The sequence below is a fragment of the Thunnus albacares genome, chromosome 17, assembly GCF_914725855.1.
Source record: "Thunnus albacares chromosome 17, fThuAlb1.1, whole genome shotgun sequence".
NCBI classification, from domain to species: domain Eukaryota; kingdom Metazoa; phylum Chordata; class Actinopteri; order Scombriformes; family Scombridae; genus Thunnus; species Thunnus albacares.
In genome coordinates, this window is record NC_058122.1 from 20,944,812 (window position 1) to 20,972,683 (window position 27,872).

The 27,872-nt window shown below is 42.9% G+C and overlaps 2 protein-coding genes and 1 long non-coding RNA gene across 9 annotated transcripts in view; 2 read left to right on the forward strand and 1 right to left on the reverse strand.

Moving 5' to 3' along the window:
* Positions 1-15,980, forward strand: part of gpatch8 (G patch domain containing 8) — a 28,630-nt gene extending 12,650 nt beyond the window's left edge. For 3 of the 7 annotated variants that reach the window (XM_044330562.1, XM_044330563.1, XM_044330564.1), the window contains 5 exons: positions 8,528-8,595; positions 9,796-9,882; positions 10,027-10,170; positions 10,281-10,411; positions 10,862-15,980. In XM_044330562.1, the coding sequence (XP_044186497.1) occupies positions 8,528-8,595; positions 9,796-9,882; positions 10,027-10,170; positions 10,281-10,411; positions 10,862-14,717 (4,286 nt within the window). In that variant the 3' untranslated portion in view covers positions 14,718-15,980. Of the gene's footprint in view, positions 1-122; positions 6,122-8,527; positions 8,596-9,795; positions 9,883-10,026; positions 10,171-10,280; positions 10,412-10,861 lie in introns of all 7 variants that reach the window. The other 4 variants (XM_044330566.1, XM_044330569.1, XM_044330567.1 and 1 more) reach the window with 3 other exon arrangements.
* gosr2 (golgi SNAP receptor complex member 2) lies at positions 15,637-20,027 on the reverse strand. Its single transcript, XM_044330570.1, has 6 exons — positions 19,834-20,027; positions 19,533-19,597; positions 18,746-18,854; positions 18,146-18,278; positions 17,772-17,912; positions 15,637-17,257 (listed from the first exon to the last, which is right to left on the reverse strand). The coding sequence occupies exons 1-6, from the start codon at positions 19,860-19,862 to the stop codon at positions 17,096-17,098; spliced, it is 639 nt and encodes a 212-aa protein (XP_044186505.1). The 5' UTR covers positions 19,863-20,027; the 3' UTR covers positions 15,637-17,095.
* LOC122966391 lies at positions 19,581-26,965 on the forward strand. Its single transcript, XR_006398388.1, has 3 exons — positions 19,581-19,668; positions 21,654-21,735; positions 25,910-26,965. It is a non-coding gene; the product is annotated as an uncharacterized LOC122966391 (long non-coding RNA).
* Positions 26,966-27,872: the final 907 nt, after the last annotated feature.

Here is a 27,872-nt window from a genome sequence, read left to right on the forward strand (position 1 = left end):
TTCCCCTCATATTTCCAGGTTTTTTGGTACCAGCAAATTTAGTTTTCTTTTCTCTTCTTCACATCCTTTCTCTCTTCTCTTTATGTCTGTTACTGGGTAAAATGGATTAAACGTCATTCCAGTTATTCCTGTCGCTCTCATGCTGCTGTTCCCTCAAACTTGAAGAAGGAGGAAAAAGTTCCTGAGGCCTTGTGATGGATGAAGACTGAGGCAGGGACCCTCAGGCAGGGTTGGGAGATGGAAGTGAATAGTGCTTGTCTTCCCGTGATGTATTTAGTTTACAGCAATTCAGTTTGAAGTGGACTTTTCCCCTTCTAACACGGTTTAGTTCACATCCAGTTGTTTCAGCTAACCAGCTTGGAAAAAAAGTACTTATGGATTGCCAGTTTGTTTGTTGCCTAAAGAGCACATAAGTCTCTCACTTTCTGTAGATCTTGTGCAGCACCCCTGCTTTGATCATCTTACATTGCTGTATCTTGGTTACAGGAGCTAAATGTTGTTGCTCTTTCAAAGGTGGGAAATTTATTTTCTTTTGTGGTAGTGACGCACATCAGGGAAGGTGTGGAAACTCGCGCCAGCAAACTTGTTTGCCCAAACTCTATCCAACATGGCAGCCTCTTTGCTTGAACATAAAGCACTTGAATTAATGAGTAAAATACAAGACTGTTCTCGGGTCTTGTCTGGGCTAGTTGTATTTTCCAATTACAGACCAAGTCCCTGTGGCAATGAAATTGGATCCAATCCAGACTCAAGGTATACCAGAGAGTCTGGGTTTGAGATGCTCGGGTTGTGTCCTAAGGTTTTAAAAGAATCTCAATACTGGTCTAGTTCTTTTGAGATTCATTTTTGGTACAAGATTTTCTGTAGTGTTTTCTGAAAATGTGTGCACTGTAAAATGAATTGTCATTTTTGAGTGTAGTGAAAGCTGTACTATAGAAAACACCGTCAAGCTTTGCACATTAATTTTGTAAGACGTAGAAAGCTGCATTAAGGAGGTTCACTATCTGAAGACAACTGTCACTGGGTGGCCTAGTCGATATTGACTTGCTGTAAGAGGGAGCAGGCTGAACACAGCTGAATGTGTGGGTTGGTCCTGGCTGACGTCAGCACCTTATTAGTTCAACCCGGCTGTGCTCATAGGCTCAGAGGCAGTGGTGCAGAACCCTGGCATGTTTTTACCGAGCCCCATCCTGTCTCCTCACCCTCTTTCCTCTCTTAATCAGTTTCTTCATTTTTTTTTCCCCCCTATCTTTCTTACTTTAACTCTCACTCCATAGCCTCACCCTTCCCTGTACTCTCTCCAAAGAGGATGATGTATATCATTGTTCATGAGTGATGTCATCACTGGCAGGCCAATTAGGCCTTTGCAGTCTGCTAAGAATGGAGATTGTTTTTCCACATGACTTCTGGCATTTAGTCTAGTTTACTCATCCATGTTCCTTTCTATCCTCTGGGTCTGTAGCATTTTAACAGCAGATCTACCGTTTTTAATTTCGACATTTCTCATCAGCAGTTACTTCTGACATGTTAATTTCTCTCTTTTGCACAATTGCAACTGTTGCTCAAGTGATTTTGCCCTCCCAGTAAAGTCAGCAGTAACAGTCATGCTTGGTATCAGCATCTTAACAAGAAGCACCACTCATTCTGAGAAACTGACCCACCCCAAAAATATAGACAAGTTTACCCTTGCACAGCTATTTAAGGAAGTGAGTCACTTAAATTCAGAATGTAAATCATAAGATACAGACTTATTTGTGTCCAGACTTGTGCTGCTTAACTCAATTTGTAGGCAGCATAGTTAGATTATTGAAATTACTGCCACCAAGTCCGTGCATTCCTCGTGTTGATGCTTCTGGGAATATGAATCTCAACTTCGTGTGGTTCTCTGACATCAAAAACAGAGCAGGGGCCTCATTTATAAAAGAGTGTGCGTAGGATCCATACCAAAAAGTGCACGTGCACACAAAAGCCAAAAGTGGCGTGCGCCAAAAAATAAACAGATTTATAAAACTGTGAGCACGCACGAATGCACATATTTTCCCCTTCATAAATCACAGTCAACTTGAAAATGTGCACACGTGGACGAAACTCATATCCCACCCCTGTAACTCCCACAGTTAACCATAAATGGGCAATGCAAAACACCTCATGAATATTTATGTACATGTTGTTCCTGTGGAGAACAGCAGCAGTATTAAAAACTGAAGAAAGCGCGAGAGGCTGACGGCTGCAGCAGCTGGTAATGCGGTCGGCGCAACAAACAAAAACAATTCACAAAATTAAACAAAATGGTCAGACATGGAGGTGCCTAGAAGCACGTCGGTGCACACTGTCAGTGTTTGGACTTATGGGGACACAGGGACACCGAAGCTTACTGCTTTTAATTTGTTAAGCATCTACTGTATACAGACACATACATGACTGATGAGACCACACACTTAATATCTAAAATACAATCAACACTGTATACAGGTGTTTCTCTAATTTACATGATCCATAGATGAGTGCAGGTGGTGAAGATGTGCAGGGTGAGGTGACTGGAGAAAGCCGAGTGTCTGTGGCAGCTGCCGCAGTGTCTCCAGTGTGCTTGATGATATATGCACTGTATTAGATTATATTATTAAAAATCTATCAGCGCTCTGTTTTACAATAAGTTATTTGTTGTAATCTTGGATTTCTACAACCGATGATGATAATTTAATCAGCTAGTTAATGCGGTTGAGGTGAAAAGGAATCAGTATATTTAAGCTTAATATCGGAGAAAGGAGAGCCAGACTTTCTTGCCACCTGCCACATCCTGGCATCATCCTCGTGTTTCAGCAGCTGTGCTGCTCCACAACTGACCATGTGAGTGTGAGCACTCTGCAGCCAGGCCCTCTCCTCTGCTCTCTGGGGTTTGGGAATGTGATGGTGAGACAGCACATTGAGCTCAATGTTTCAAATTCAGTATTATATTACAGATCTAATTGGGTCCAGTTGGTTTGTATCTTTTTAACATTGAAAGGTACTTATGGAATAATTATGGCTTACTAGCACAAGCAGAAGTAACACTGATGGCTTCTATGTTTATAATAAAGTGGATTTATAATTAACATTTGATATGAAGTGAAATTAAATGTGTGTGAGGAATCATTATACAATCTAGCTTCAGTTCACCACCTCACCATCTGCTTCGCCAGTTTCCCCTGTCTCTAAAACGTTTGTACGCATGGCTCAAAGTTTCCGTACAGGTGCACACATTCTCCCATCAAGTTTGTATTTATAAATCCCAACTTTTTTTGTGGGAAATGACGCACGTATCTTTCAAGCCTTGTACACAATGGTTATAAATGAGGCCCCGGTTGGTAACAGAAAGGAGGTTAAACCTGTTTAACCAGGCTGTGTCTGCGTTACCAGACGACGGCTGTGATGCTGAATGTTGTTTACCCATCAAAAGACGGAGAGGAACAAGAGAATGTAGCCCTTACTTGGTGTTTTAGTATGTTTGGAGAACTTTTCACAAACAACTTGAAAGCACTTGTCATTTTCACATATACATGTTGTTATCAGATTAATTTGGAAATTACAGCTCTTACAGGCAGATATGGATATAAATCATTGTTATCTTAACTGTTGACTATCTGTGTCTGACTGAAGAGCCATGATGTATCGCGGTCTGACATTAAGACATTAAAATATACATTGTTTGTATTGGTTCGCTTCCAGAGACACACTGATCTCATGACTGGTCGTTGAGCTTCGCCTGTGCTGCCCTTGCACCTCTTGTGCATGTACATATATGGCCTTCATTCACTGTGTCGTCTAATAGGTATTCTCAGCCGGACCATAGCCAGGGACCAGAGTAGACAAGGAAGCTGCTGCATTCTGGGCAGGCTGTCAAGTGTATGAAGGCGAACAACATAGCAGCAATTCCTGAGCTTAGCATTCAGTGTCCGTTGTTTATTTCCATCTGGCCTTTAACAGCTGAATACCAATCTATTTAACGTGATAAGGATGTGTGCTTTGTGTGGAGGAGAGAACAAGTTGCAGGGGCTGACTGTGCTCTTGTTTTTTGCCGCTGGCATCACTGATGTGTGGTTATGTAAGCATCCTGCTTTGTGGGCAGATGAGACTGCGGCAAAGTGTGTCCAGTTGTTGTGTAGGAATTAACGGCCCAGTGTTTGAGCCCACTATCTGCTTTCAAATTTGCTAATGTACTTAGGAGTAGACTTGCAACACAATTGCACCATTGCATCACATTGAAGTCTGCTGGATAATCATTATAATCTTACTCTCCTTTCCTGTCCTACTTGACAGAAGAGAAGGTTATTGAATTTTGAAGTGAAAGCATTGTGTCCCCTTTTTAAGTTTTTCACTGTATTGACTTTGTTCTTATTCTTCTTTTGTCCTTTTTGCCCCTTTTTAGGTAAGGTTTGTTGGATCCCCTCTGTATGTCAGTATGTGTGTGTGTGTGGGTGTGTTTTCTTTCTCCCACTCGGCAGTTGACCTCAATGTAACACCCCTTTTACAGTGTACTGTAGGCTAATGGCCTCTATCAGCTTCCTCCTCTTTGCTTCATAATCACTAAACCTTTATTTCAATCTGCTCAAGAGTAAAAGTGCTTCGATTTGAACAAAGAACAAAAAAATCCATTTGAAATCAAGGTAGATTTAGGAAGCCGTGATTCCATCACATCCCTTAGAATCATCATCTCCACGTATTTTAGATTTTTTTTTTCCTCTTTGAGTTTCCGTGGCTGCTGTCGGGTATCTGATTGGCTGTAACCACGGCTCAGACTTTGAATGGCTTGCAGAGTAGACAAGTTTTCCCCCTCTGCTTGTTTGCCTGTTTCAACCTCCAAACCTGTGAAACTTGTGTATGTGTGTGTGTGTGTGGTCATTATGTGGGACTGAGATGTGTGTGTGTGTGTGTGTATGTCTGTTACTGACCGGGCCATAGAGTCAACTTACAGGGAAAACCTCACCACCCCTCTACACCCCGAATGTCTCTGTCCCCATGGTTACACGCTCCCATCCTCCCCCTCTTTCTTTGCCCCTCCTGCACAGCATGTTTTGTCCCAGAGGTGCACTCCTGCCTGCCTCAAACTGTCACACTCACCTGGGGCTTTAAGCAGTGTTGGAGGTAATACACTGAAGGTGGTTTCACATGATAGAGTGAAATGTAACACTCCAGTCGGGTGCACAGTTCACATTTTTAAGTGTACTTTGGTTAAAGAAAAAAAAAAAAATTGCTGTTCCATAGCAATGCAGAACCCGCTCTAAGCACTGCTCAAAGCCTTGCTGGCTATTTCCTCAGGTACATTTTATGTGTGTCATGTGTTCACTGTTCCGGGGTTAAGCACATCCCAAAAAACGAGCTTGCTGGCTGTAGGCTAGTGAGGAAATGAAAGAATCTCAGGGAGATTTGCTAACTGGGCTGACAAGCGTCAGCGAGGCAAAAAGCTCAAAGGGGGAAAATGGTGGTTGTCCCTAGAGGCATCTGTCATCTCAGTCTAGATATTTGACCACATGTTTAAAAAAGCCACAATCATTTCTCTGTACCAGACACTTCAAAAGTAGATGTTACTTTTGATTCGTGACCAAAGCAGCTCTTGATAGACAGTATGCTTCTTTTTTTTTCCCTTTACCTGTCAGAGTTGATAAGCCTTAAGACTCAGCAGTTTTTAAAATCATTCCCTCACCCAGTAACAGCTCCTCCAAAAGTACTTTATCTGATGGGGTTTCAAATTTCGTCCTGCTTGGCTAAGGTGAAAGTGACACAGGGATACAGGACTTTTGGCATACTTTTGTTAGGGGTGGTAGTCTGGTACCTTTTGGGGCATATTCTGGTTGAGAGAGAAAGATGAAACCAGACTAGGAGCCTGGGGACTGGGACGAGAGGTTGGGAGAGAGTGGTGAGAGCAAATCCCTGTAAGCACCTAGCCCTTGAGTGAAGGGATGAGGGGGGTGGGGGGGTGACACACTGAAGCCCCTCTGGTAATGAACCCCCCTAAACCCCACAACCACACTCCCAACCCCACCCTCCCTTCTCTATGTGCCTCAATCTTCCTGCTTAACCAATTGGTGTTTCTTTTTTACAGCGATTTGATCCTGCCCATGTTGTGCTGATGGTAAACTTAGTGGTAAATGTTATTTTATCCCCCAATTGAATTGTTTATTTTGTTTTTAATTTCTCCCATTTTCATTTTCCTGTCATCAGAGCACCAATGCTACATAGGCTTTCAATTCTCCCTGTATTAGTCCTCATTCTGCTGCTTGTATATTATCATGCATATGTATTACTCTTAGAACATTGTCATTTTGTTTGTTTTCAGTTTTTTTAAACCTTGTGATTCACACCCTGTGATTTTAGATGCACATTGTTTTTGTCTGGTCCCTTTCTTTTCCACTGGAATGGGTAATGTGGAAGTATTGTCACTGTGTTTTTAAAGATTGGTGATAGGTTTGGGATGACTGTAATTGTTCATTAATCTTTAATTCTGGGCCTGGCTTGTGACTCCATTCAGACAGACCACTGCAGTGGTCTGGCTTAACAGACCAACCCTGTTTTGGTTTCACTTCCCTACCGCTGTCAGGCAAAGAGCATGAACACACATGTTTATCAGTAGATAGTCTTGTGATCGAGATATCACACAATCAGTCCTCTGCTCCCATTTCCTCGATGGATTAAGGCCTGCACAGTAACGCAATCAGAGTCAGGTTTTGAGTTTAAAAAACCCACCCCGCTGACAGACACTGCAGTGGGACTGGGAGTCCAGGCAGGCCATTATATGTTACAATGCCCATGCATCTATGATTTCAGAATTAATATGTCATTGGGCTGTGATGACTAAATTACTCAAGAAAATCACAGGAATGACTCAGATATTTACATAAATATATATATATTCTTACCCTCCTCTGTCCAGGAAGGTAAGAATGTCTCAGGGAGTAGCTACGCCTACAGTTTTAAATTAATAAATTCATATTCTAGGGAAAGCCAAAAGCCTTGAAATGCATTAGTATTTAATACATTATGCATGTTGTCTCTGGGCTCTTTTTGGCTCAAAGTATTACTTTTGCAAGACAGTGGAAATGCATTAGTATTAGAATTCTGGGTTGTTTGTAAGAGAAGCCCCTTAATTTGGAGTTTTTAATTAAAAGTCTCACAACGACACTGGGATTGTACATTCCCAAACCCAGTGCCTGTAGCTATTCCATATGCCCAATGGTATACATGTAAAAATTGATTCATTGAGAAAAAAAAACAAAACACTTGATTATGTGTGAGGAAAAAACTGAAACCAAACTGAATTGATAATCACTATCAGTAAGATCGATTATTGTATCTGGCTGGCAACAGGAGCAGCAGACTAGTCCAAATTCTTTTTATGCCTTTTGTTTTGAGATTCCCCTGTCTATCTGTCTGTCTGTCCTCCCTTCTCCTTCTACCCATACCCATGTTTTACCAGGTAAGTATCCCCATCCCTTGCACTGTCACCATGGCGATACCTGGCCTGTGACGTCACTCTGCTGTAGTTCAGTGCTTGTGTCCTTTTTTAATTTTTACTGTCTTTCTCTCTGCTTTGTTTGGCTGATTATGAGTGGATTAAGCAATTCTGTGTCAATCTCCAAAGTAGTTTTGATTTTTATATATTTTTATATCTTTTTTTTAAATGTTTCATTCTGTTTTGTTTTTGGTTGTCTTTGGTTTGTTTATTTTTCTACAGTTAATTTCCTTCTGATCTAGCTCTTTTCACAGCTTACGTAACATAGCTTAAGTAGATAGAAGAAAATAATCTTTCAGCTGCAGTCATGATGAGGAAAGGGGCCTGGGACAAGGGACCAGATTTGGACCTCAGGACAGTGAAAGGGGCTTTCAAGGGTCAGCCAGCCTGCATACAGTTCAGAAAGAGATGATGCAATAGGCCTTAGATAATATTGAGAGGCTTTGTTCTCCTCCATGGAGAGTGTCGCAGTGTCGCTCAGTGAGCAGTGGCAGCAGCTGCGCAGGCCTGTTGCAACTCCCTACACACACACACACACACACACACACACACACACCACATGCAGTCCCTCAAGCTGTAGCGTCCTTGATAAACTTGGCATTCTGGTTTAACAGGACTGCAGCAGTGAACGGGTGGAGGAGGGGTTGTTGGCATTGACAGCACAACGACATTAAAACGTGATAGATATAGAAACAGATTGGTTTTCTCTAGCAAGACATATCAATGACCCTGATGCCCTTGACTTCATTTAATCCACCAGGATATAATAGGTGCAAAAAAAATTTGACTCATTCAAAATCCAAATCAGCAGCCTGGTCAAAAATGTAACAGGAAGTCTAGATAAATCTGAACTTAGTGGCTGCAGTAAGCTGTGAGAATGGCTGGTGTTTGGTTCACTGTAGCTTTCTGGTCTCTTTGCACTTAAAGGCAAATTTCTCTAACCCCAGCACCCTATGCTCTAAAAGCAGGCTGTCTCCGAGCTGGCCCTCCTTCTCAGTTTCAAAAACTCACCTAGTCATCTCTCTGTCTCTTTTCCCTCAGGACGCACCGACCCTGTGCCCATCATCCTCAAATATGATGTCATGGGGATGGGAAGAATGGAGATGGAGGTAAGATGCTTTGTTTATTTTATACCCTACACTTGTTTGTATGTTGTATTTGATGAGGACATGTAATAGCTCAGCACACTGAGTGTCCAGCAGTGGTTAAAGGCATTTTGACAAACCTGCTCTTTTGCTATTGGACCAAATCCAGTATAATCTTTAAACCTTAATGTAATCATCTTTGAACCTCATTTTGCTGAAATAAAGAACAAAGTCAAGGTGTCATGTCGTAACACAACTAGGTAGTAGGAATAATATTGAAGAGCTCAGTGGTTTTGAGCATGGAACTGGGATAGAGCCGCCCTGGTGAAGTGTGAGCACCATCAATGATCAGTGGAAACAACCAGGAGTTACAGCAGGACACTTGGCTACACACACTCACAGAACAGGAGGTGAAGCTTTCAGACAGCCTCTGGAAGAATCTTTAAATCTATTTCCAGGGCAGAAACTACAAACATGATCCTAAGAGCACCATGCGCAGGGCCAGGTGCCAAGTTTCAGCTGGAGTCATGTAAAACTCAGCAGTGTTAGATCGCGGAGCAGTGAAAGCATTCTCAGAAGTTATCAATCATGCTTCACAAACTGGCAGTGTGACAGAAGTGTGGCGAATGCTAGGAGCGCACTACCTGCCCGAATGAGTAGTGCCAACTGCAAAAGTCTTGTCAGTGGAGGTCAATTTATGGCATGGGTTAGGCCCTTTAGTTCCACTGAAGGGAAGTATCAATGCTACATCCTGTGCTAATCTCTTTTGTGATGACAGTTTAAGCATAACAGTGATTCTGTGCACAAAGCAGAGTCCGTGCAGAAGTCGTTTGTCAAGATGTCTGTTAAAGATCTTTTGCTGCGTGCAGAGGCATGACCTCAAATCCCATCAAACACCTTTGAGATGGACAGGTCTTGAAACTGGAAATTTTATGTGATACAATAACATCGGCTACCTTGTTAAAGATGCAGATGCTTCAAATTTACTTGGCACATAAAGCTTAATTTGGGCTGCTGCTGTTCACTCAGGTGTGTTTTGTTTCCTGAAAGCTTTGTCTTTTGTATTCATTTGTTTTTTGGCATTATTGCAATACATGATTTAAAGCTTACCTGTGGTTTCACTGGAATTTACACACATCTGGTCTTCATATCCAAATTCTCATTTAACATTTAGCTAATCACATGCTACATGAGTATTGTAACTGCTGTGTTTGTCCTCCTTAGCTTGACTATGCAGAAGACGCTACAGAGAAGAGAAGAGTGCTTGAAGTGGAGAAGGAGGATACAGAAGAACTGCGGCAAAAATACAAGGTAAAGCCTTTCAGCCTTGTTTCATTCTTATGATTAAATTCTATAACCTATACTAGTAAGGCTGCCATGGCAAACCCTTTTACACTCTGAACACAGTCTAAGATTAATTCACTCATCCCCCTGTGTATTTACCATGAACAATAGGACCAGATGGAAAAGGAGAAAGCCATCGCAAAGGCGCTGGAAGACCTGAGAGCCAATTTCTACTGTGAGCTTTGTGACAAACAGTACACTAAACACCAGGAATTCGACAACCACATTAACTCTTATGACCACGCTCATAAACAGGTACTGCTTACTATCAAATTTTTTGCATTCTTAATGGTGATCTGAAGAAATTATTTTTTTTCTGTGAGAGCAGAGATCCTGACATGCATTGTTTCTTTTGTGTAAAACAGAGGCTTAAAGAGCTAAAGCAGAGAGAGTTTGCTCGTAATGTATCATCTCGTTCCCGGAAAGGTGGAAAGAAGCAAGAAAAGATGCTGCGCAGATTGCATGAGCTGGCTGAGCAGAGAAAACAGCAGGACTGGTAAGATTTTTTTTTCCTAGAGTGCCCTCTGCTGGTAGGATTTTAACATATACCTATTGGTGGCACAACTGCATTTCTGTTGTGTTTTGAATGATCATTGTACAACTTGTTTAGCCAAACAAAGTCCACATACTAAAACAAAAACATAGATATCACATTATTGTAACAATTTAATTTCAAGATAGGTTAAAACATTGTAGAATTTACATTTGAGTCTTGTCTGGAGGACATTATTTCCAAAATGACCCTACTATAACAGCCTCGAAATCCCTGGAATGCCTTTTTTTGATACTTAAGACTATCAGGACCCTGTTATGACCTTTTGTGGTGAGAAACAAACACAACAAGCATGCAATTCCTGGTAAACTGTTACTGCAATTATGTTTGGTATTTCTTCAGTTGGAAACATTTATCCCACATCACATTATTATCGTTCTTTTTGTGTCTCAGTACTCCAGGAAGTGGGCCCATGTTCAAAACTACCACAGTGGCTGTGGATGGAGAGAAGACAGAAGATGGCGACAACATGACGCCCGAGAACCCTGCTTTGACAGATGGTACCCTGGAAGGATCACTGGCAGATAAAACTGGGCAGGCCTCCCCAAAGCCTGGCCCAACTATTAGCTTCTCTCTGGGGAAAAACAATTCCTCCTCCCCAACGCCTAGTGGTGCATCCAAAGTCAGCGTGTCCTTCTCTTTTGCCAAGAAAGCCCCAGTTAAGCTGGAGACAGCAGCTGCAGTGTTTGCTGATCATGGAGAGGAGGCTATGGAGGAAGAGGAGAGCCAGGAGGGAGAAAGGGCTGGAGGACAAGAGGAGACCTCCGTCTGTAGCACAGACAGCCCCAAAGGAGGATCAGGTGGAGGTGAAGGTGAAGGAGGAGAGGGCACTAGTGTGGCAGGGACAGAGGAGGTACAACAGCCTGATGATGGAGGCTCTCTAGCCTCCACTCTCAACAAACTGAAGATGATGATGAAAAAGGAGGAAGGATATGCTGGACAGGAACCTCAGTACTATCACTATATACCTCCAGCTCACTGCCGGGTAAAGCCTCACTTCCAGTTTTTGCTGTTCATGAAGGCAACTGATCAGTGTCAGAGCAAAGAAGAGGAAGATGAGGAAGAAGGGCAGGAGGAGAAAAAGGTTGAAGATAGTTCAGAACAGACAGAGACCAACGTTACAGAGTGTAAGACTGAAAAAGAACAAGATATTGTCACTTCAACCCCTGACCCAGAGCCAACTCCTCCATCACCTAAAGTGAAGACGGAGGAAGTCTCTTCATGCGCAGCAGACACATCTTCCACTGTACCCACTTCTCCTACACAAAAAGAAGAGAGCACACAGGACACCCCGGATTCCAACTTGGGCCCTAAAATTCCCACAGGTCCCTTCTTCCCTGTTCTGAGCAAAGATGAGAGCACTACCCTGCAGTGGCCCTCTGAACTCCTCGAATTTACAAAAGCTCAGCCGTCCCTGTCTTACAGCTGTAATCCCCTCTACTTTGACTTCAAGCTGTCCCGTAACAAAGGAGTGCGTGGTGGAAAAGCAGTCAAGACCTCTAAGCCTTGTGAAGAGTCTGATGACAAGGGACAAGAAATAGCTGCTTCAACAACTAAAGTAGATACAACTACTAAACCCGGGACCAGCACCGATAAAGATAAGCAAACGATGAAGGGGGAGTCTGGCCAATCAGAAGGTGATGAGCAAAAGCTTGCAACTGGCAGCAGTAGTGCCAAGAAAAAAAAGAAAAAGAAGAAGCATAAGAAGTCTTCGAAGCACTCAAAACGCAAAGGAAAAGAAAAGGGAGCAGCAGAAGACGCAGAGGGAGACACTGAGTTAACACAAGAGAAGCCCAAAAAAAAGAAAAAACACAAACGGAAGAAGAGCAAAAACAAGGCTCCAGATCAAGAAGAGGCAACTGGTGATGACAAAGAGAAAGCAAAACCAAAGTCGGAAGATAAAACTGTCGCCTCTTCTGTTCAGCTGACACCTGGAGGAGGAGGAACTCCCGGAAATACAGGAGTAGAAATGGGGAAGAGGAAACGTGCTACTAAGGAAGTGCCTTGCAAGTCTGGAGTCGAGGAAGGTGGCACCGGGAAAGGCACGGACAAGGCTAACTCCTCAGAGGAGCACAGTGGCACCAAGCGACAAAAGACTGACTCTAGTGCACCTCAAAGTGCCTCCTGTTCCAGCTCAGCCCAAAAGAGTCCTGGTCCCGGAAGACCTCCTAGCAGTGACAGTGAAGAAGAAGGGGGCTCTACTACACAGCGCTCACGTCATCACAGGTCAAGTCCTCGGGAACAACGGCGCCACCATAGTGAGGAATCAAGGCGGTCCTGCAGCCGCTCATCAAGACGGGGGGAAAGACGGGGTAGCAGTCGTCGTCGGCACCATCGTAGCAAAACCTCACGAAGTCACTCTTACTCTAGCAGCTCTGAGCGCTCCTCCGCAGGCAGCAGTGCCTACAGCCACCATAGCCGCAGCTACTCAGACAGCTACAGCGACTACAGCACAGAGGGTCGGAGACGGAGGCACTCCAAACGCTCGTCAGACTCTGAGTATGAGAGGAGGGGTAGCCGAGGACGTAGACGATCCAGGAGACATCAGTACTCCTCTTCCTCCTCAGAAGACTCCCGCTCACGTTCACGCAGCTACAGCCGCAGGAAGAGGCACCGGCGGCACCACCGGAGTAGTTCAAGAAGCTCCAGTAGCTGGAGCCGCAGCACCAGTGCAAGATCGTGGAGGCGCAGCTACAGTCGTAGCCACAGCTCCGCCAGCCGCTCCTCCAGTTCCACCAAAGGCTCCCCTCACCGGAGAGGCCCCAGGAGTCGAGCAGACAGTGACTCACACCGCAGAGACTTCAACCGCTCTCGCATCTATCGCTCCCAGTCTCCACGTTCATCTTCGTCACGAGGCCTTAATCGTAATACCCATTCATCTAGCTCACAGGCTCTGAGGCCAGGAGGGTCCCGAGATGCAGGGGAACAGAAAAACACCCTTACTGCACGCCAGCTGCTGGAGAAGGTTCAGTCTAAAAAAAGCTCTGATGATTCTGCCACAGGAACAAAATCTGGGATTAAGATTAAGGACCCACCGCAGGGATACTTTGGTCCCAAACTACCCCCAGCCCTGGGAAACAAAGCCCTTCTGCCACTATTCGGTAAACTTCAGGCAGGAAAGAAACCACCAGTGATTCCCCTAACCAGACCCGATGAGGGAGAGAAATCAGGAGCGGGGAAGGGCTCTGAGGCCGAGGGAGAGGTTATCCTGGTAGAGCCTATAAGAGAGTTCCCTCCTCCACCACCACCTCCAGCTCCACCGGTCCAGAAAGTTGAGGAGGCCCCACAGAGCACAGTGGTGCAAGAAGAGACAACGCACCCCACTGCAGAAGCCCCAGTCCACCAAGAACCCCGACCACTGTTTGAACAGGAGCCTACCATAATGATGCCGCAGTACCAAGGAGAATCAGGACAGGACCCCTCTCAGAACCCCATGATGGAATCCCTCATGCCAGAAATGCAACAGCAGCCCCCAATGCATGCCTATCCTGCTTACCCACCACCTAACCTGGAGGAGGATGGCATGGAGGCAGAAGAGGATGGATTGGCTCCTTTGGAGAGTCAGCCCATTACGTTCACACCAGAGGAGATGGAGAAATACAGCAAGCTGCAACAGGCTGCACAGCAACACATCCAGCAGCAGCTTTTGGCAAAGCAGGTCAAGACATTTCCTTCTGCAGCTGCAGCCGCCGCCGCTGCTGCAGCAGCTGCCAACTTGGCCCCAGCTCCTCCTCCCCCAGCCCTGCAACAGATCCACATTCAGCAGCCCACTGTATCCGTAGCCTCTGGCACGTCGATCACTACAGTGCAACATGCCATCCTGCAGCACCATGCTGCCACTGCTGCAGCCATGGGCATCCACCCAGCGCATCCACACCACCCACACCCTGCCCATGCACAGTTGGCCCAGGTACACCACATTCCCCAACACCACCTTACCCCCATCTCCCTTTCTCCTTTGGGCCCCTCCCTTGGTCATTCTCTGGGACACTCACTGGGACATGCTGGGCTGATTCCAGCCCACCACACAGCCTTCCTCTCTGGTCAGCCTATTCATATTATCCCAGCATCTGCACTTCACCACACACCCTTAGCTCTCCACCATGTCCCACATACAGCCCTCTACCCCACACTTTTCACACCCCGGCCCTCACAGGCTGCTGCTGCAGCAGCTCTTCAGCTGCACCCTCTCCTACACCCAATCTTCTCAGGGCAGGACCTCCAGCATCCTCCTAACCATGGCTCTTGAGTAATGATGCAAGTGAAGGATTAAATTCACAGCACCAAACCACTGGAGGAAAGACTTAACCTGAACCGGCTTGGTTTAGGATTTTAGATGAAGTCTTTGCAACAACACGCAGGCAGTGTGACAGGAAGCTAGTCAACACACGGCCATTTTACTGGCCTACACAGCGCAGCAAGTTGTAACCACAAAGTGGTGCTGCCTGTGTTGGGCTCAAAATTGACACTAGCATTTTCTTCTGGCTCATGTGAGGGTTTTTCTTTCATGTTTTGCCCTGGTTTTTTTTTTTAAGACAGGGTGTAGATTTAAAGACACTGGGTTATGGTCTACCGTGGTGTATATTAACAACATCCATTTGTTTCTGAATGACAAGTCAGAGAAACCACTGGAGTTTTTTTTGTTTTCCATATAAAAATATTATTCTCAGTTTCTGCTCATTTTGGCAGCCAAAGAGAGACGTAATGGCTGAAGCTATACGCAGAATCATATAAGGAGGAGAGGAAGATGAGTAGGAGGAAGGTGTTGTTCTAGAGACAAACATTCTGCGCTTCTGTAATGTAACCTTCAGAGACAAACTGTTTCATAATTACTGATACTCTGTTTATATTCTCATATGACTACTTGCTCTCTATTGGATCCTTGGTCTCAAAAATAATTTGTAATGCAGTAACTTGTACATATATCAGTGTGTAATGTGAAGAATCCCACCAATGATGACCATATGAAATTACAGCTATGGTGTCCAAATCGGTATGACATTGTCACATAAGGACCCCCCCCCTTTCTAAAGGAGGGGGAAATGTGATGTAGGGGTTTTAACATCCCTGATGCTCTGAGGCAAAGCTCATGTTCCCTGTGCTGAGGGTACACCTGAATGAATTGCACTGAAATCTGTACATCGAGATGGTGCTTTTTGCATCATGTAACAATAAGATTGTAGTATACTCCAATAATTGTATTTTTATGTTTTTAAATTATTTTCCAAAATGCTCTTCAGAAGAAGGGCTGTGTTTTGCTTTTGTGTAATTTTGTAAATAAAACTGCTGTAGATCAACCAATTAACATTCTAGAGGTTTTAGACTGCTACTGGAAAAGCAGAACGACAAGTTCGATGGAAGATGGACACGTTTATGTATTTTAGCAAGGTTGTTTCTAATTTCCCCCTGCTAAAATGGGCAGGGACGGCAAAGGACGGTGATCTGTCAAACAGTAGCAACTCTGTATTTTTTGAAAACTTACTCTGTTTCAGCCAATAAAATCTTGAGTTCATCTGTGTTTTTCTATAATATGGAGGGGTTAATGAAATTAACACGCAAACACTTGATCTTTGAACCACTCAGCAGTTACAGCAATAAAAACACTGCCGTCACTTTTTCAGATTACACTCTCATAACTCATTTGGGTCAGACAGTCGAGCAACACTTAGTGTCACACATGAAACACTAGATGGTGTCCTAGTTGCCTTGAATAGACCTACAAAAGCAGTAAATCCACAAAAGGGCATATTAACAGGGAATGCCGCAGCCTTCAAGTGCATAAATGAATAAACTACCAGTAATCCTGATTACAGTGAAAAAGAAGACTGACAGAAGATGACAAAAACCAGTTTTAATTGAATCCTGTTAGTTACCAGCAGTCATTAGATGAAGATATATCTAACAAATGAAACATTTTGTTCTTTTAAGAGAATTAAATCACTCACATAGTGAGACTAGACCCAAGCATGAAACCAAGAAAAAGTATTCAACAATTACAAAATAACTTCCATTGTTTGTTTTTTTCTTCCTTAACAGATCCTAGTTGCCACCTCATTTATCTCTGGTGTATAATGTTAGATACACATACATATTAACACAAACAAATGATTCTCCAGGGAGTATTTGTGAATTGTAATGTAATGAAACATGGAGCATTATGAGCTATTTCTCAATGAACCGTGTTTTTAGCTAAGCAGAATGACAACATTACAACATTACTGACATTATGGAACATAAACAGCTTTTCACAGGAGGTAAAAGTAAGTTGATGTATTTTTAGAAAGCCATCTGGGTAAGGTCAGAGTGATTTACAGTTTCAGAGTGGTTTTGATAAAAAGAAAAAGACATAATCTGAGGGAAGCAGCAGACTTATCAAAATGTTCATTGCTCCCTTGGAGCTGCAAATGAAATAAAATACTGAACGTAATTAAGTTTTTCAGCCTCACAATTTTGCAGGTGCCACAAAAATTTAAATGTTGGAAAAAATATAATGGCACAATTTAATTCAAAAAAATTACTTTAATCTGATGTTAAAAATTCAGTTCTGCCACTTTTCATATCATGAGGGATGATGCTGCAGAAAATGTCCACGACTGATCAAAGACCGCCATTGTGGATGTATGGAGGTCAGCCCAGGTATCTGATTACCAGGAACATGAAGACGCAGGTCAACAGCATGCCTCCGATCATGATGAACTTATCTTGAGTGGCTCGCCTTTCTATGAGTCTCATCACCGTGTTGGAGAGCCCTAACATGTTGGCCACATCCAGCATCTTCTTATGGGTCCCCTGTGCAGAGTCAAAACACGCTCGTGTGAAAAAGCGACAATCACATGTATTAGATTTGACTTAAACGGCCAGAAATACACAAAATATTTGGGAAAATCTAGACATCGCATGACTGCATTGTAATTATCAACACTAATTCATCTGATTTTGGGAGACATTGAGTGCCAACACCCTCCTTGACGCGCCGTTCTGTCGGAAGTTTCTCATGGCTAGACAACAAGGCTGTCAGTGCTGATCAACAGACACACCCTGATAAGAGGAGGCCTAAAGCAAAACCAGGAAGACCATCTCCTCCCTGGAAACAAAGACTCACAATCTAGCCGAGCATATACACACTAACAATAAGACTATTGTGATCAATGTGAACACCAGAAACTGAGTCAGGGGCTACAAATTTTAACCTGTATGTTTCCAGAGAATGTCCTTTCCCTTCACTAGAAAACCTTTTTATTTAAAGTAAAGTTCTCTGTAACAGATACACATTTTTCTTGTGAATGAGGTCATACGCACACACCTTCAGCGTAGATCTTTGATCTCTGAGGCCGTTGAGGATGCTACTGCCGCTGCCCAGGAGGTCATCCATGCCTCTGTGTGCATTGTGCAAGTTGGAGTTTAACTGTAGGGTCTCATCTATGGGGATGGAGGTATCTGCGTCCTATCGAACAAGAACAAACACTTTTTAATTCCACATTCAACTTGAGACTAACACATTTTATGTAGGTCAGGAAACTAGCTGTCAAAGTGTCTGAGCAAAAAGGTCTGAATGCTGGATTCATATCCAATAAAGTGATTGCAAACTTCACTCGCCACAACCTGAGCTTGGTAGCTATCATCATCAGGTTGCTGGTGTTTATTCCCCACCCATGTTTTAAGATACATTTGACTTGCATTGGTTGTAAAGGTGCGGCTCATGAGTTCCTCCCTCTCTCTGTCCTGCGCCTCTCTAGCGTAGCGTCGGTGCTGGAAATTTTGCAGAGCGGTCCGGAGGTGTTGAACATCATACTTGAGCTGGTCCACTCGCCTGAGGGAATATATATGATATGATATAACGTTTGACATTGCACCTCATCATATAATTCATGCTGTTCATAATCGTTCTGAATGATGAGAACATTTCTTTTCTGTCAAATCTCTAATACATTTGGAATGAAGAAGAGACAACTGAGGGCACAGTCTCGCCCTCTCCTGAGCTTCACTCAGGCCCCACTAGAGATCTACTAAGATCAGAGGAGTGCTGTGGGACGAGGTGTACTGTGTCCCCTTAGGCCTGTTTACCCAGCTCAGAAATGAGTCTTTGCCCAATGCAGCAGGAATGCTGGTGATGACAGGGCTTCTGAGGAAATGTTTTCATAGAGCCACGTCGCCACAGGGCAGGACAGGGCTGCCTGTCTCATCTCCTACACCCTCCCCATGACTTTATGAGATATGGTTCACCCTGCCAGCTCTGGGGCTTTAGGGTCACCATCGACTGACTCACTCCAAACTCACAATTTGGCATTCTGGCGGCGGTTTGGTGGTTCCTTGCTGGCCAGGATCTCGAGGCGCTCTAAGTGATTGAAGATCTGGTCGATTCTGGCCTGCAGTTCATTCTCTAACACTTGTATATTGGGAGAAAGAAGAATAAAAAAAATGAGAGAACACAAAAAACAAAACAATTAAATTGGTATAATTATAAGAAGGAAGATACTACATCATATTTTCCTTTTAGATCTAAAAGGAAAATGTGCCACAACCTGGCAAAAATGTTGTTGAAGGTAAATCATCTTTGTTTGCAATAAGGACTTACTACTTTTATAACTTCATTCATTGTGTGGGTATTTGTTTATCCCAGAGTGACGGCAATGGCATTCTTCAGTGGAATGATCCTATCTCATTAGTAACTGTGTAGGCTTAGCATGCCCTCAACTTGGTTAAAATACACGTTGATGTCATAATTTGGGAAGAGGAGGGGAGCTTGTGTGCAGCCTGGCTCCCACCATTATCTAGAAGAAGCCCTCCCAGCCTCTGTCACTGCACCCACCCCTGCTGCTTCCTGTCCTGGCACCAGCCTGGCCCCGAGCTGATCAACCAGGGAGACACCAGACCCCACCCCCCCTTGTCTATACACCAGAGAAGGGTGACACGCAGTCACAACAAGAAGAGCCTGCACTGAATGGAAATTAAGATCCCATTCAAAGGATAATCACTAAGCACTGATGCACTTAAACAATAAGAGCACTCATGTACAGAGCAGTGGAACAGCTGGATGTGACTGAATGTTCAGCTCACTACTTACAGTGTACTGACTGACGGTCTGTCTTCTCCAGGTTGCCCATAAGAGACTGAACCTCCTGGATTTGCCTAAATTAAGCAAACAGTTAATCGTTGGTGGAGGCATAAACCAAAACATGAAGTCAAGAAAGGCAATTTCAGTGAGTTTATAAACATTTCTCATCGTCAAAGAACAACAACGGAAACATTTTTAATGACCCAATGTGTTTATACTGGTTCAGTACAGCTGCGAATGTAGTTAAATGGCTAGTTTGATAACACTTGTTAGCAAGATAAGAGAGTCTAGAGACGACAGACGCACTCACTTGTTTGTCTGATGGTAAAGCGTCTCCATTTTTCCCCCCGGTCTGATGAGACACTTTGCTTCCCTTTGCTTTTAAAAAACGTGGCTTTATTTTAACACCTTTACTCTGGCAGGTAGCTAAGCTAGCCAGCTAGCTAACGGTAGTGGAGTGTACACGTCATCAGCCGAGCATTTGTGTACGGAAATAGGAAAGCGGAAGCTCCTCTACGTCATCTCAGAGAGGAGAAAAAAAGAAGAGCACTCACTCTGCCTCGATTTTTGAACACTGCAGACCTGTACTTCAGCTTTTGTGTTGTTAATGGCTATTTCTGTCACTTTTCTGTGAGGTAAACTTTCTTAGGTTTATTGCCCATAGTTAATACCATGGTTAGCACCCACCTATATATACACACAGTATGTCAATATTTATTCAATTAACCATATTTGGCTTTACACAACATGCTGAAGAAACACCACCTAGTGTCAGTACCATTCACCAGCAGACAAACGTGCAAGAATTCTACTAAAAAAATAAATTGTTAGTTCAATTTTATGAATTGTCCTTAATGGTTTTAAATTATCTATACTGTGGTGAAATATATTTATTTTTAACGCTGTAGCATGTAGCACTTTGAGATTCACTGAGAATGCAGTGCAAATTAAATGTATTATTATTATCCTATTATTAAATAAGACATCAAATTCAATGTCACACATACACTGAATCCTGTGTGGTTGTTCAAAATCCCCATACACTTCCCAAATGTAACTCTAAGCTGTAGGCTACATGTTGCATTATATTTGATATTCCCTTAAACGTAATAGCTGACAGGTGTGATAGCAGAGATCTTTTCCCCTAGTAAGTCAACCTCTGAGAGCATATAGCATAATCTGTTGACATGTAGACATGTGACAGCAAAGACTCTGTGAAACATGTCCTAGGGCTAGCTTTTTTCAGTTCACCCTGACTCAGTCTAATTAGGCTATCCTCTTTTTCCACAGATATGTGTCAGAATATTCCTGTCTGTCCATCCAGAGGCTTCCTTCTAGCCTGCGGACAGAGACACCAAAACTAATGATATCAAACTTTATATAGTCACAGATCACTGTGGAGAAGATGTCTGCATAGGCAGACAGGTTTGTTTGTGAAGTTGCCCGTCACGGACTGACTGTCACGGAGGAGTGTGTGAAAGTGCAATGATTGGATTTCCCAGAACAGGCGGTGAAAATTTCACAATAGTTCCTTGGTGATTTGGTGGGAGGAAAATCATTGTGCGGCTATGCCTGTCACCTAAACAAACCTGCATCTCAGTCACCTTGCTCCAACTCTCCATCACGGTCTACTAATTTGGGAGGGGAGAATCAATAAGTACAGGAGCAAGCAAAGCTAATTCAAGCATCCTTTGCCGAATTGGTGCAATGAGCTGTTACAAGCTCCTGTTTGCCATTGATAGCCGTATTTGTTTACCTCATTCAGTGCAGCAATCAACAGTCTGCCCAGACAGTTTTCCATAGCTGCCTGATGGTACTTGAGTTGATGGCTGTATCTTCAGGCTAGACACTTCTCAACAGAGGTCTTTTTTACCCATCCCCACATGTCAGAAATGTTGAGATCTGTTCATGCCACTTCTTGCTCTTGCTGTTCACCGTTTTCGGTTGTCATAACACATCCCCAGGGCAGTGGTTGGATGTGCACGGCTTTAACCTGTTAGTCAGAATAGAGAAGAAGTAGAAAAAAGGGAGAAATAAGCCCCCCCAAACCATCTCTGAGCAGTTACATGAGGCACATTTACCTCTCTCTCAAGGTCGTGGGGTTCTCTCTGTCTGTCCTTTATCTTTCAGCCCCGAGGAAAGGATGAGATGAGCTTACTGGTTTTCCTCCACACCTGAGCACCACGGGCACAAACTGGAATCCAGACTCCAGGTGTGGAGCATGATCACGCTACTCCGACTGACCGAGAGATCACATGTGGTTTGACTACCATACCTTAATGCACATTCAAAGTGTAAAGTTAGGGTCGTGCTTTGTTTGTTTGTCTTAGGTCCTGTTTGTTTGTTGTGTCTGTTTGTTAGTTATCAGTATATATCAAAAGCTTTTTAACAGGTTAAGTTAGGCATAACTCAAGTAATTAGTTGTGGTGTGGATCCAGGATTTTGAGATATGGTATTTTTGAAGATTTTAGATTTTAGCTGTTTTCTCATGAATTACTAGACTAGTACGGAAGTCCTGAGAGGCAAGTGAGAAAAAAAATTCTGGTGATCCATTTTCTAAGTCTGATCTAAATTGTTTCTGCTCCTGTGTTTATGACTTAAGAACAAGTGAAAAAAAGGTTTTGGCAGGATAATCTGTCTAAGTTCCTTTTGTTATTTTCATCTGTGAAACCAGTGGGGAAAAAAAGTTTTGCCAAGTGAAAGAGAAAGTTTTGCCAAGATCATTTTTTAAAGTTTTTTTTTCATCTGTGAAAATGGGTTGGGAAAAAAAATTTGGCAGGGGAATTATTATTATAATTTTTTATCAGTGTCATTTTTCTAAGCATTTGTTGTTGTAATACTCATTTTGGCCACAAGAGGCTGAGGTGCACCATTACCCCATGTTCTAAATAGGCCTGAAAACATTCATGTTTTCTTCCAGGTGAGTTTTCATTTCTCCATGCACTGTAAGTGCCGATTAAAATACATTTCTAGCCAAAAGAAAGACATACATCACAGTAATGTGATATAACTTGCTAATACACAATATATGTACCTTGTGTTTAGAGTGCATGGAGAAATTAAAACTCACCTGGAAGAAAACATGAATGCTTTTACTCCTATATTGAACATAGGGTAGTGGTGCACTTCAGCCTCTTACAACAACAAACTCTTAGAAAAAATGATCCTGACAAAAAAATAAAAAAATAACCTGCCAAAACTTTTTTGTTCACCCGTTTTCACAGATGAAAAAAAGTAACTTAGAAAAATTATCCTGGCAAAACTTTTTTTTCAATAGGCAAAACTTTCTCCCACCTGTTTCACAGATGAAAAAAAAATTAAGAACTTAGAAAGATTAACCTGACACAGGAGAGAAAACGATTTAGATCAGACTTAGTAAATGGATCACCAGAATTTTTTTTCCCAAACTTGCCTTCAGGGCTTCCATAGAGAAGCTAATAAATATGTATTTTAGCTATGTATTAACTATTTAACGATGTATTTTCTATCACTGCAATTCTAACATATTTAGAAGATTTCACAGCCTCGGCAATGGGATCCGATTTGTTTCATAGTAAGTGAACAAAATTTCCCAAGAATCAAACAAAAAATAATGATTTAAAGTCAATAAAAAGAATTTGAAACCAAAAAAGACCCCAAAGAAAACTTATAATAACACTACACTATGCATCACTTCATAACTCTCCAATTTTCTTTCACTGATAGGAATTTATTTTCACTTTCTCCAGTTTCACTGCTGAATTTTTCAGTTTTCACTCCAGACCACTGACCTGTTACTCTAGAAGTAAGTAGCCATTGGGGATGCAGCCCTGTAACTCCTGCTTAAATGAGAGCTTTGTTTAAGAACTTAAAAAATTCAGCAGTTAAACTGAAAGGAAATGGCCGCAGGAAATCACGATCAGTGAAAGAGAATATTATAATCAAATATCTTGAATACTTTTATTGTCAGTTTTGCCTTTGAGGTCATTTTTTGGTTTCAAATTATTGTTACTCACTTGGGGAATCTTGGGAGATTTTGTTCAAATATTATGAAACAAATCTAATCCCATACATTGGCAGAGGTATTAGATTTATCTGAACACAAAATTTAAGTGGAGTGTGTATATATATATTGAGAAAATGTGTGTCTTTGTGTGTGCGTGCATGGACTCTTCACTGGATCATCAAAGAATGCTATTTCCTGGTGCCAGGCTTTGCTCCTTTGGGGGCAAAATTTAGTGCTGGATCAGTCTCCCTGTCCCGGTTAGACAACATGGCAGCAGAGTTATTGTTCATTAGAGGAAGAAAGCGCTCAGTGTACTCAGTGTGATTACCCCCACACCCCACCCTTATAACACTGTTTTGTTCACCAAGGAAAATTATGTGTTATTGAGTCACTTCTATACAATATACTTAATGATGTTTTCCAGGCAATATAACACATCATAACTCTACAATTATTGCCCAAGACAGACAGAGTGAAGAAGCCAATTATGAGGAGCAAAATTGCCTTGGGTCAACAATTTTTGGATACCAGTCATTTTTTGACGGCACACTGATCTTCTCACTCCCCCCGAGGGAGATGATCCACTAGACTTTGAAGCCGTGATGAGACGCTGAATGAAAGCAAAGGAGGGCCTGTCAGAGACGACAGGAGAAACTCATAAGCTCCCAGTGTCTCGGTGGATTCTGCTGGGAAAGGGGTCTACCGTGGAGAAAGCACTGCCTTTTTCTGAATGAGAGAAGGTGTTCAGCCTTATTGTTTCACTCTCTTGCACTTTTTCTTCTGACCTCAAAGAGCATAGAGTGATCATACAGCTGTCAACCACTCATACCCACTCAAACAGACACAGCCCTGTGGCCATACCACCTGTGACACCAAGACCTCTCAGGATGAGAGATGCTGTCCACCCCTGTGGTTGGATGACAGCTCAGCTTGGATGGGAATAAAAACAGCAACATGGCACAGAGAGCGCTACACCGGGCTTCCCCTGCCTGGCCTATTACACAGACTGACAGCTTCCTACCCACAGTCATGCACCCAATCTCAACCACACTCTCATGATCAAGTCATATGTGTCAGCGGGGCGAAGTGTGTGGTTCTTAGAGCTCGGAAGATAATAGATTTTTATGGGACATTATGTGTATCTGACTCTTTTAATGTCAGTGATGGTTTAATAAGTTTGAGCACTCATGGAAATAAAGCCAATAGACAGTATAATTGTGTGGCTGCAGATATTACAAATAATCACACACAACATTCCAGACTTATTTTTCAGAGATGTTGCTTGTTGAGAGAACACTAGGCTCTCCTTTTTTATCTGTGTTTTTCTCTCTTGGACATTGTTGATCTGGGAAAGTTTTGTTTCGGTTGTAATGGAGGTCAGGGTGTGTGTGAGTGTGTGCAGCTGAGAGAATGCCAGAGGAGTGCCATATATTGAGCGGAGGGAGTCATGGAGTTATGAAGGTGCACGAGTTCTTATCGTGTCATATCACAGCGGCTGCAGCAGCGCTCATGGGAACGGCCTCCCCCAGGAGTTCCCCAGAGGGGGGAGAGGGGGTGCTTGTTGTGGACTGGTCAAGGGAGACACCAGTAAACATTTGCAGGGCATCAACACTGTGTGAAATGAATTTACAAGCTGCCATATCTGCTGTGTTATGCTTTGTCTTGCTGGTGTCAGCCACATTCTCAAGCCTCTTGCCTTGTGCAAGCTAAGTCCACTTTTCACAGTTTGCTTTTTTTGTCTCACCTGGCAAGCTTATTTGTTGAATACATTAGTCGAATATATTAATATTGCACACTATTGCTTAACACAGCAAGCTGATGAGTGGTATCACTGTGACCAGTAAACTAAGAAGAAAGCCACAGAGACAGTCAGAGAGGTCTTTGGGCACTAACAATTATTTTTGATTAATTGGTGGATCAATTTCTTGGTTTATAAAATGTCAGAAACTAGTGAAGAAAAAGTTGACATATTCAACCTGCTTGTTTTATTGGACCAACAGTCCAAAACCTGAAGATTTTCCTTTCAATATCATAGAAGACACAAAAAATATTCATATTTTAGAGGCTAGAAGCAGAAAATTTGGGGCATTTTGCTTTAAAAAAAGAGACTTAGCCAGTTGATCAATTATCAAAGTGATTGTCTATTAATTTTCTGTCAATTAACTAATTGATTAAATGACTAGTTGTTGGGTGACAACAAAGGCTCTGTGCCTCAAGGAGGAATCTTCACGTCCCCTCTTCTCCAGGTTTGAAAGGGGAAGCCACAGGATTTATTTTACAGGCAGTTGGTTTTCTCAATTTTAATCTCTCTTTTTTGTCTGTTTAAATGTTGTCTATTGAATGTTCATATAGTAAGAAACTTCTATTCTACTCTGTTCTTTTTTTCTCTCTCTGTCATCAGGTGAATATCCATCATTTCACCTCTGCCGCCCGCTCAATTGACCATCACACATGTATACACCTTCCCTACACCCATGCGACTCATCACCCACTGTGAGGAACTCAGCCACCGTCCCGGTCCACCCCAGCCTCGGAGTTAGGCCCCCCCATAGAGGTATGCACTCAGCCTTGTCATAGCTCTAGGCAGTGCATGTTCTTGTTGTGGGTTGAGCAATTGCATTACTCATTTCACATTCCAAATTCCTACCCCATGCTGTATTCACAACTCTCTGTCTCTCTCTTTCGTCCCTCTTTTTTTTTCTGCACCAAATCCATTTCTATCCTCATCATCATCATCATTTAATTCTCCTTCCACTGTGAGATGTCAGGGTGTGGGGATTAGGGCCAGCACTGATGCTATCTAAGTACCCTGTCCTCAGAGGCGGAAGTCTGGAAGGGTTTAGGTGTGTTTGACCTGGGGCTCAGAGGTTCCGATTACAGGACGGGACTGCGCTTTGTGTCCTTGAGCAAAGTATCAACCAAGCCTTCTACGCTTCAGTTAACGTCTACTGTTCGTACACAAATGAGTGATGTATAAACCTGAAAGCTATGTAAGTTGCTATGGAAAATATCTTTTTGCTAAGCAACGCAAATATAATACATATCTCAAAAATGCCCCAGCCCCAGTATGCCAATTCATCTTCATCTATCAGAGGACAGACCACTACCGCAGCCCAGCCCGGCATAGTAACCTCTACCTGAACCAGGCCAATGCCGACACAAGAGATAGTGTTACCAGCAGCGTCACCCTACATTATCTGTGTCATTCAGTGTCTCAGAGTGACAGACAGAAGCTCCAGCAGCTCCAGCATACAGCAGGCCGACTGTAGCCCACACCCGCACAGGAAAACCTGACTACAAACACACGCTCACATATCACTCCCGCTGAAGTGACCACAGGTGTGCACACACGGCAAGTATGCACACACACATATGCAAAAACCTTTCTCTGCCTTCACCTGTCAGGACTGTTTCAAGCACACACACACACACACACACACACACACAGACACAGGAGCTTGCATATTGCACCCCTGCTCCATCCAACCCCCCACCCTGCTCAAAGCAGCCACCCTCGGGGCTTGTGCGTGCGAATCCGGCTGTGGACTCAGCAGCCCCCATCGCTGCACCCCCTCCACTCAGGGTAGTGAGGGAAATGAAGGCTTTAGGAGTTCATTATAAAACAACAACAGCAGCAGCAGGGGATAGGCCTCCTGGGGCCACAAACTATCCCTTCTCATCCCTCCATCCTCATCTTTTTCCTTTATGTCCCACAATATCTCAACCCCGCTCCACCCCGCTCTGCCTGCGACACACTCCTCTGTCTTGTTCCTTATCACACGGCTCCGCTGAGAAGAACACAGCTTTTTAAAATACAGCATTCATGTTGGATAAAGTTAAATATTGATCCACAATATTATAATATGGTGAGTTAATATGGTGAGTCAGTAGTCTCGCCATATGAACTTGTTTGACCTCAGTCATCAGAAACAAGGTTGATGCATTTATGTATTGTTGAAGTGAAGTTTTCATTTTTATTGTCAAAGAGGGGAAATTCATTTTGTATCAATAAAATACATGCATTGTGTTATTAGATAGATAAAAACAGGAAGAAGCCTGGAAAAATAAGATCTTCAGTGCTGAACTATGTTTTAGGGATTTAAAAACTTGTTAAAAAAGTGTTGTCTGGCCTTAATTGACAATGTTTGATTTCAAAATGAATGTAGAAAGAAAGAAGAAAGGTTCAAGATGCATTTTTTTTCTGCAATTTACTCTTTGACATGAGGAAAACCCTTTCCCCTTACTTGTTTATTACCCTTTGTCATATGGCTCAGATTAGTGAGTAACATTTATCCATCTCTTAGTGTTGTCATCGAGGCTCAACAGTGTTTTTTTTTTTGTTTTTTTTTGCAAGATTTTTCTAA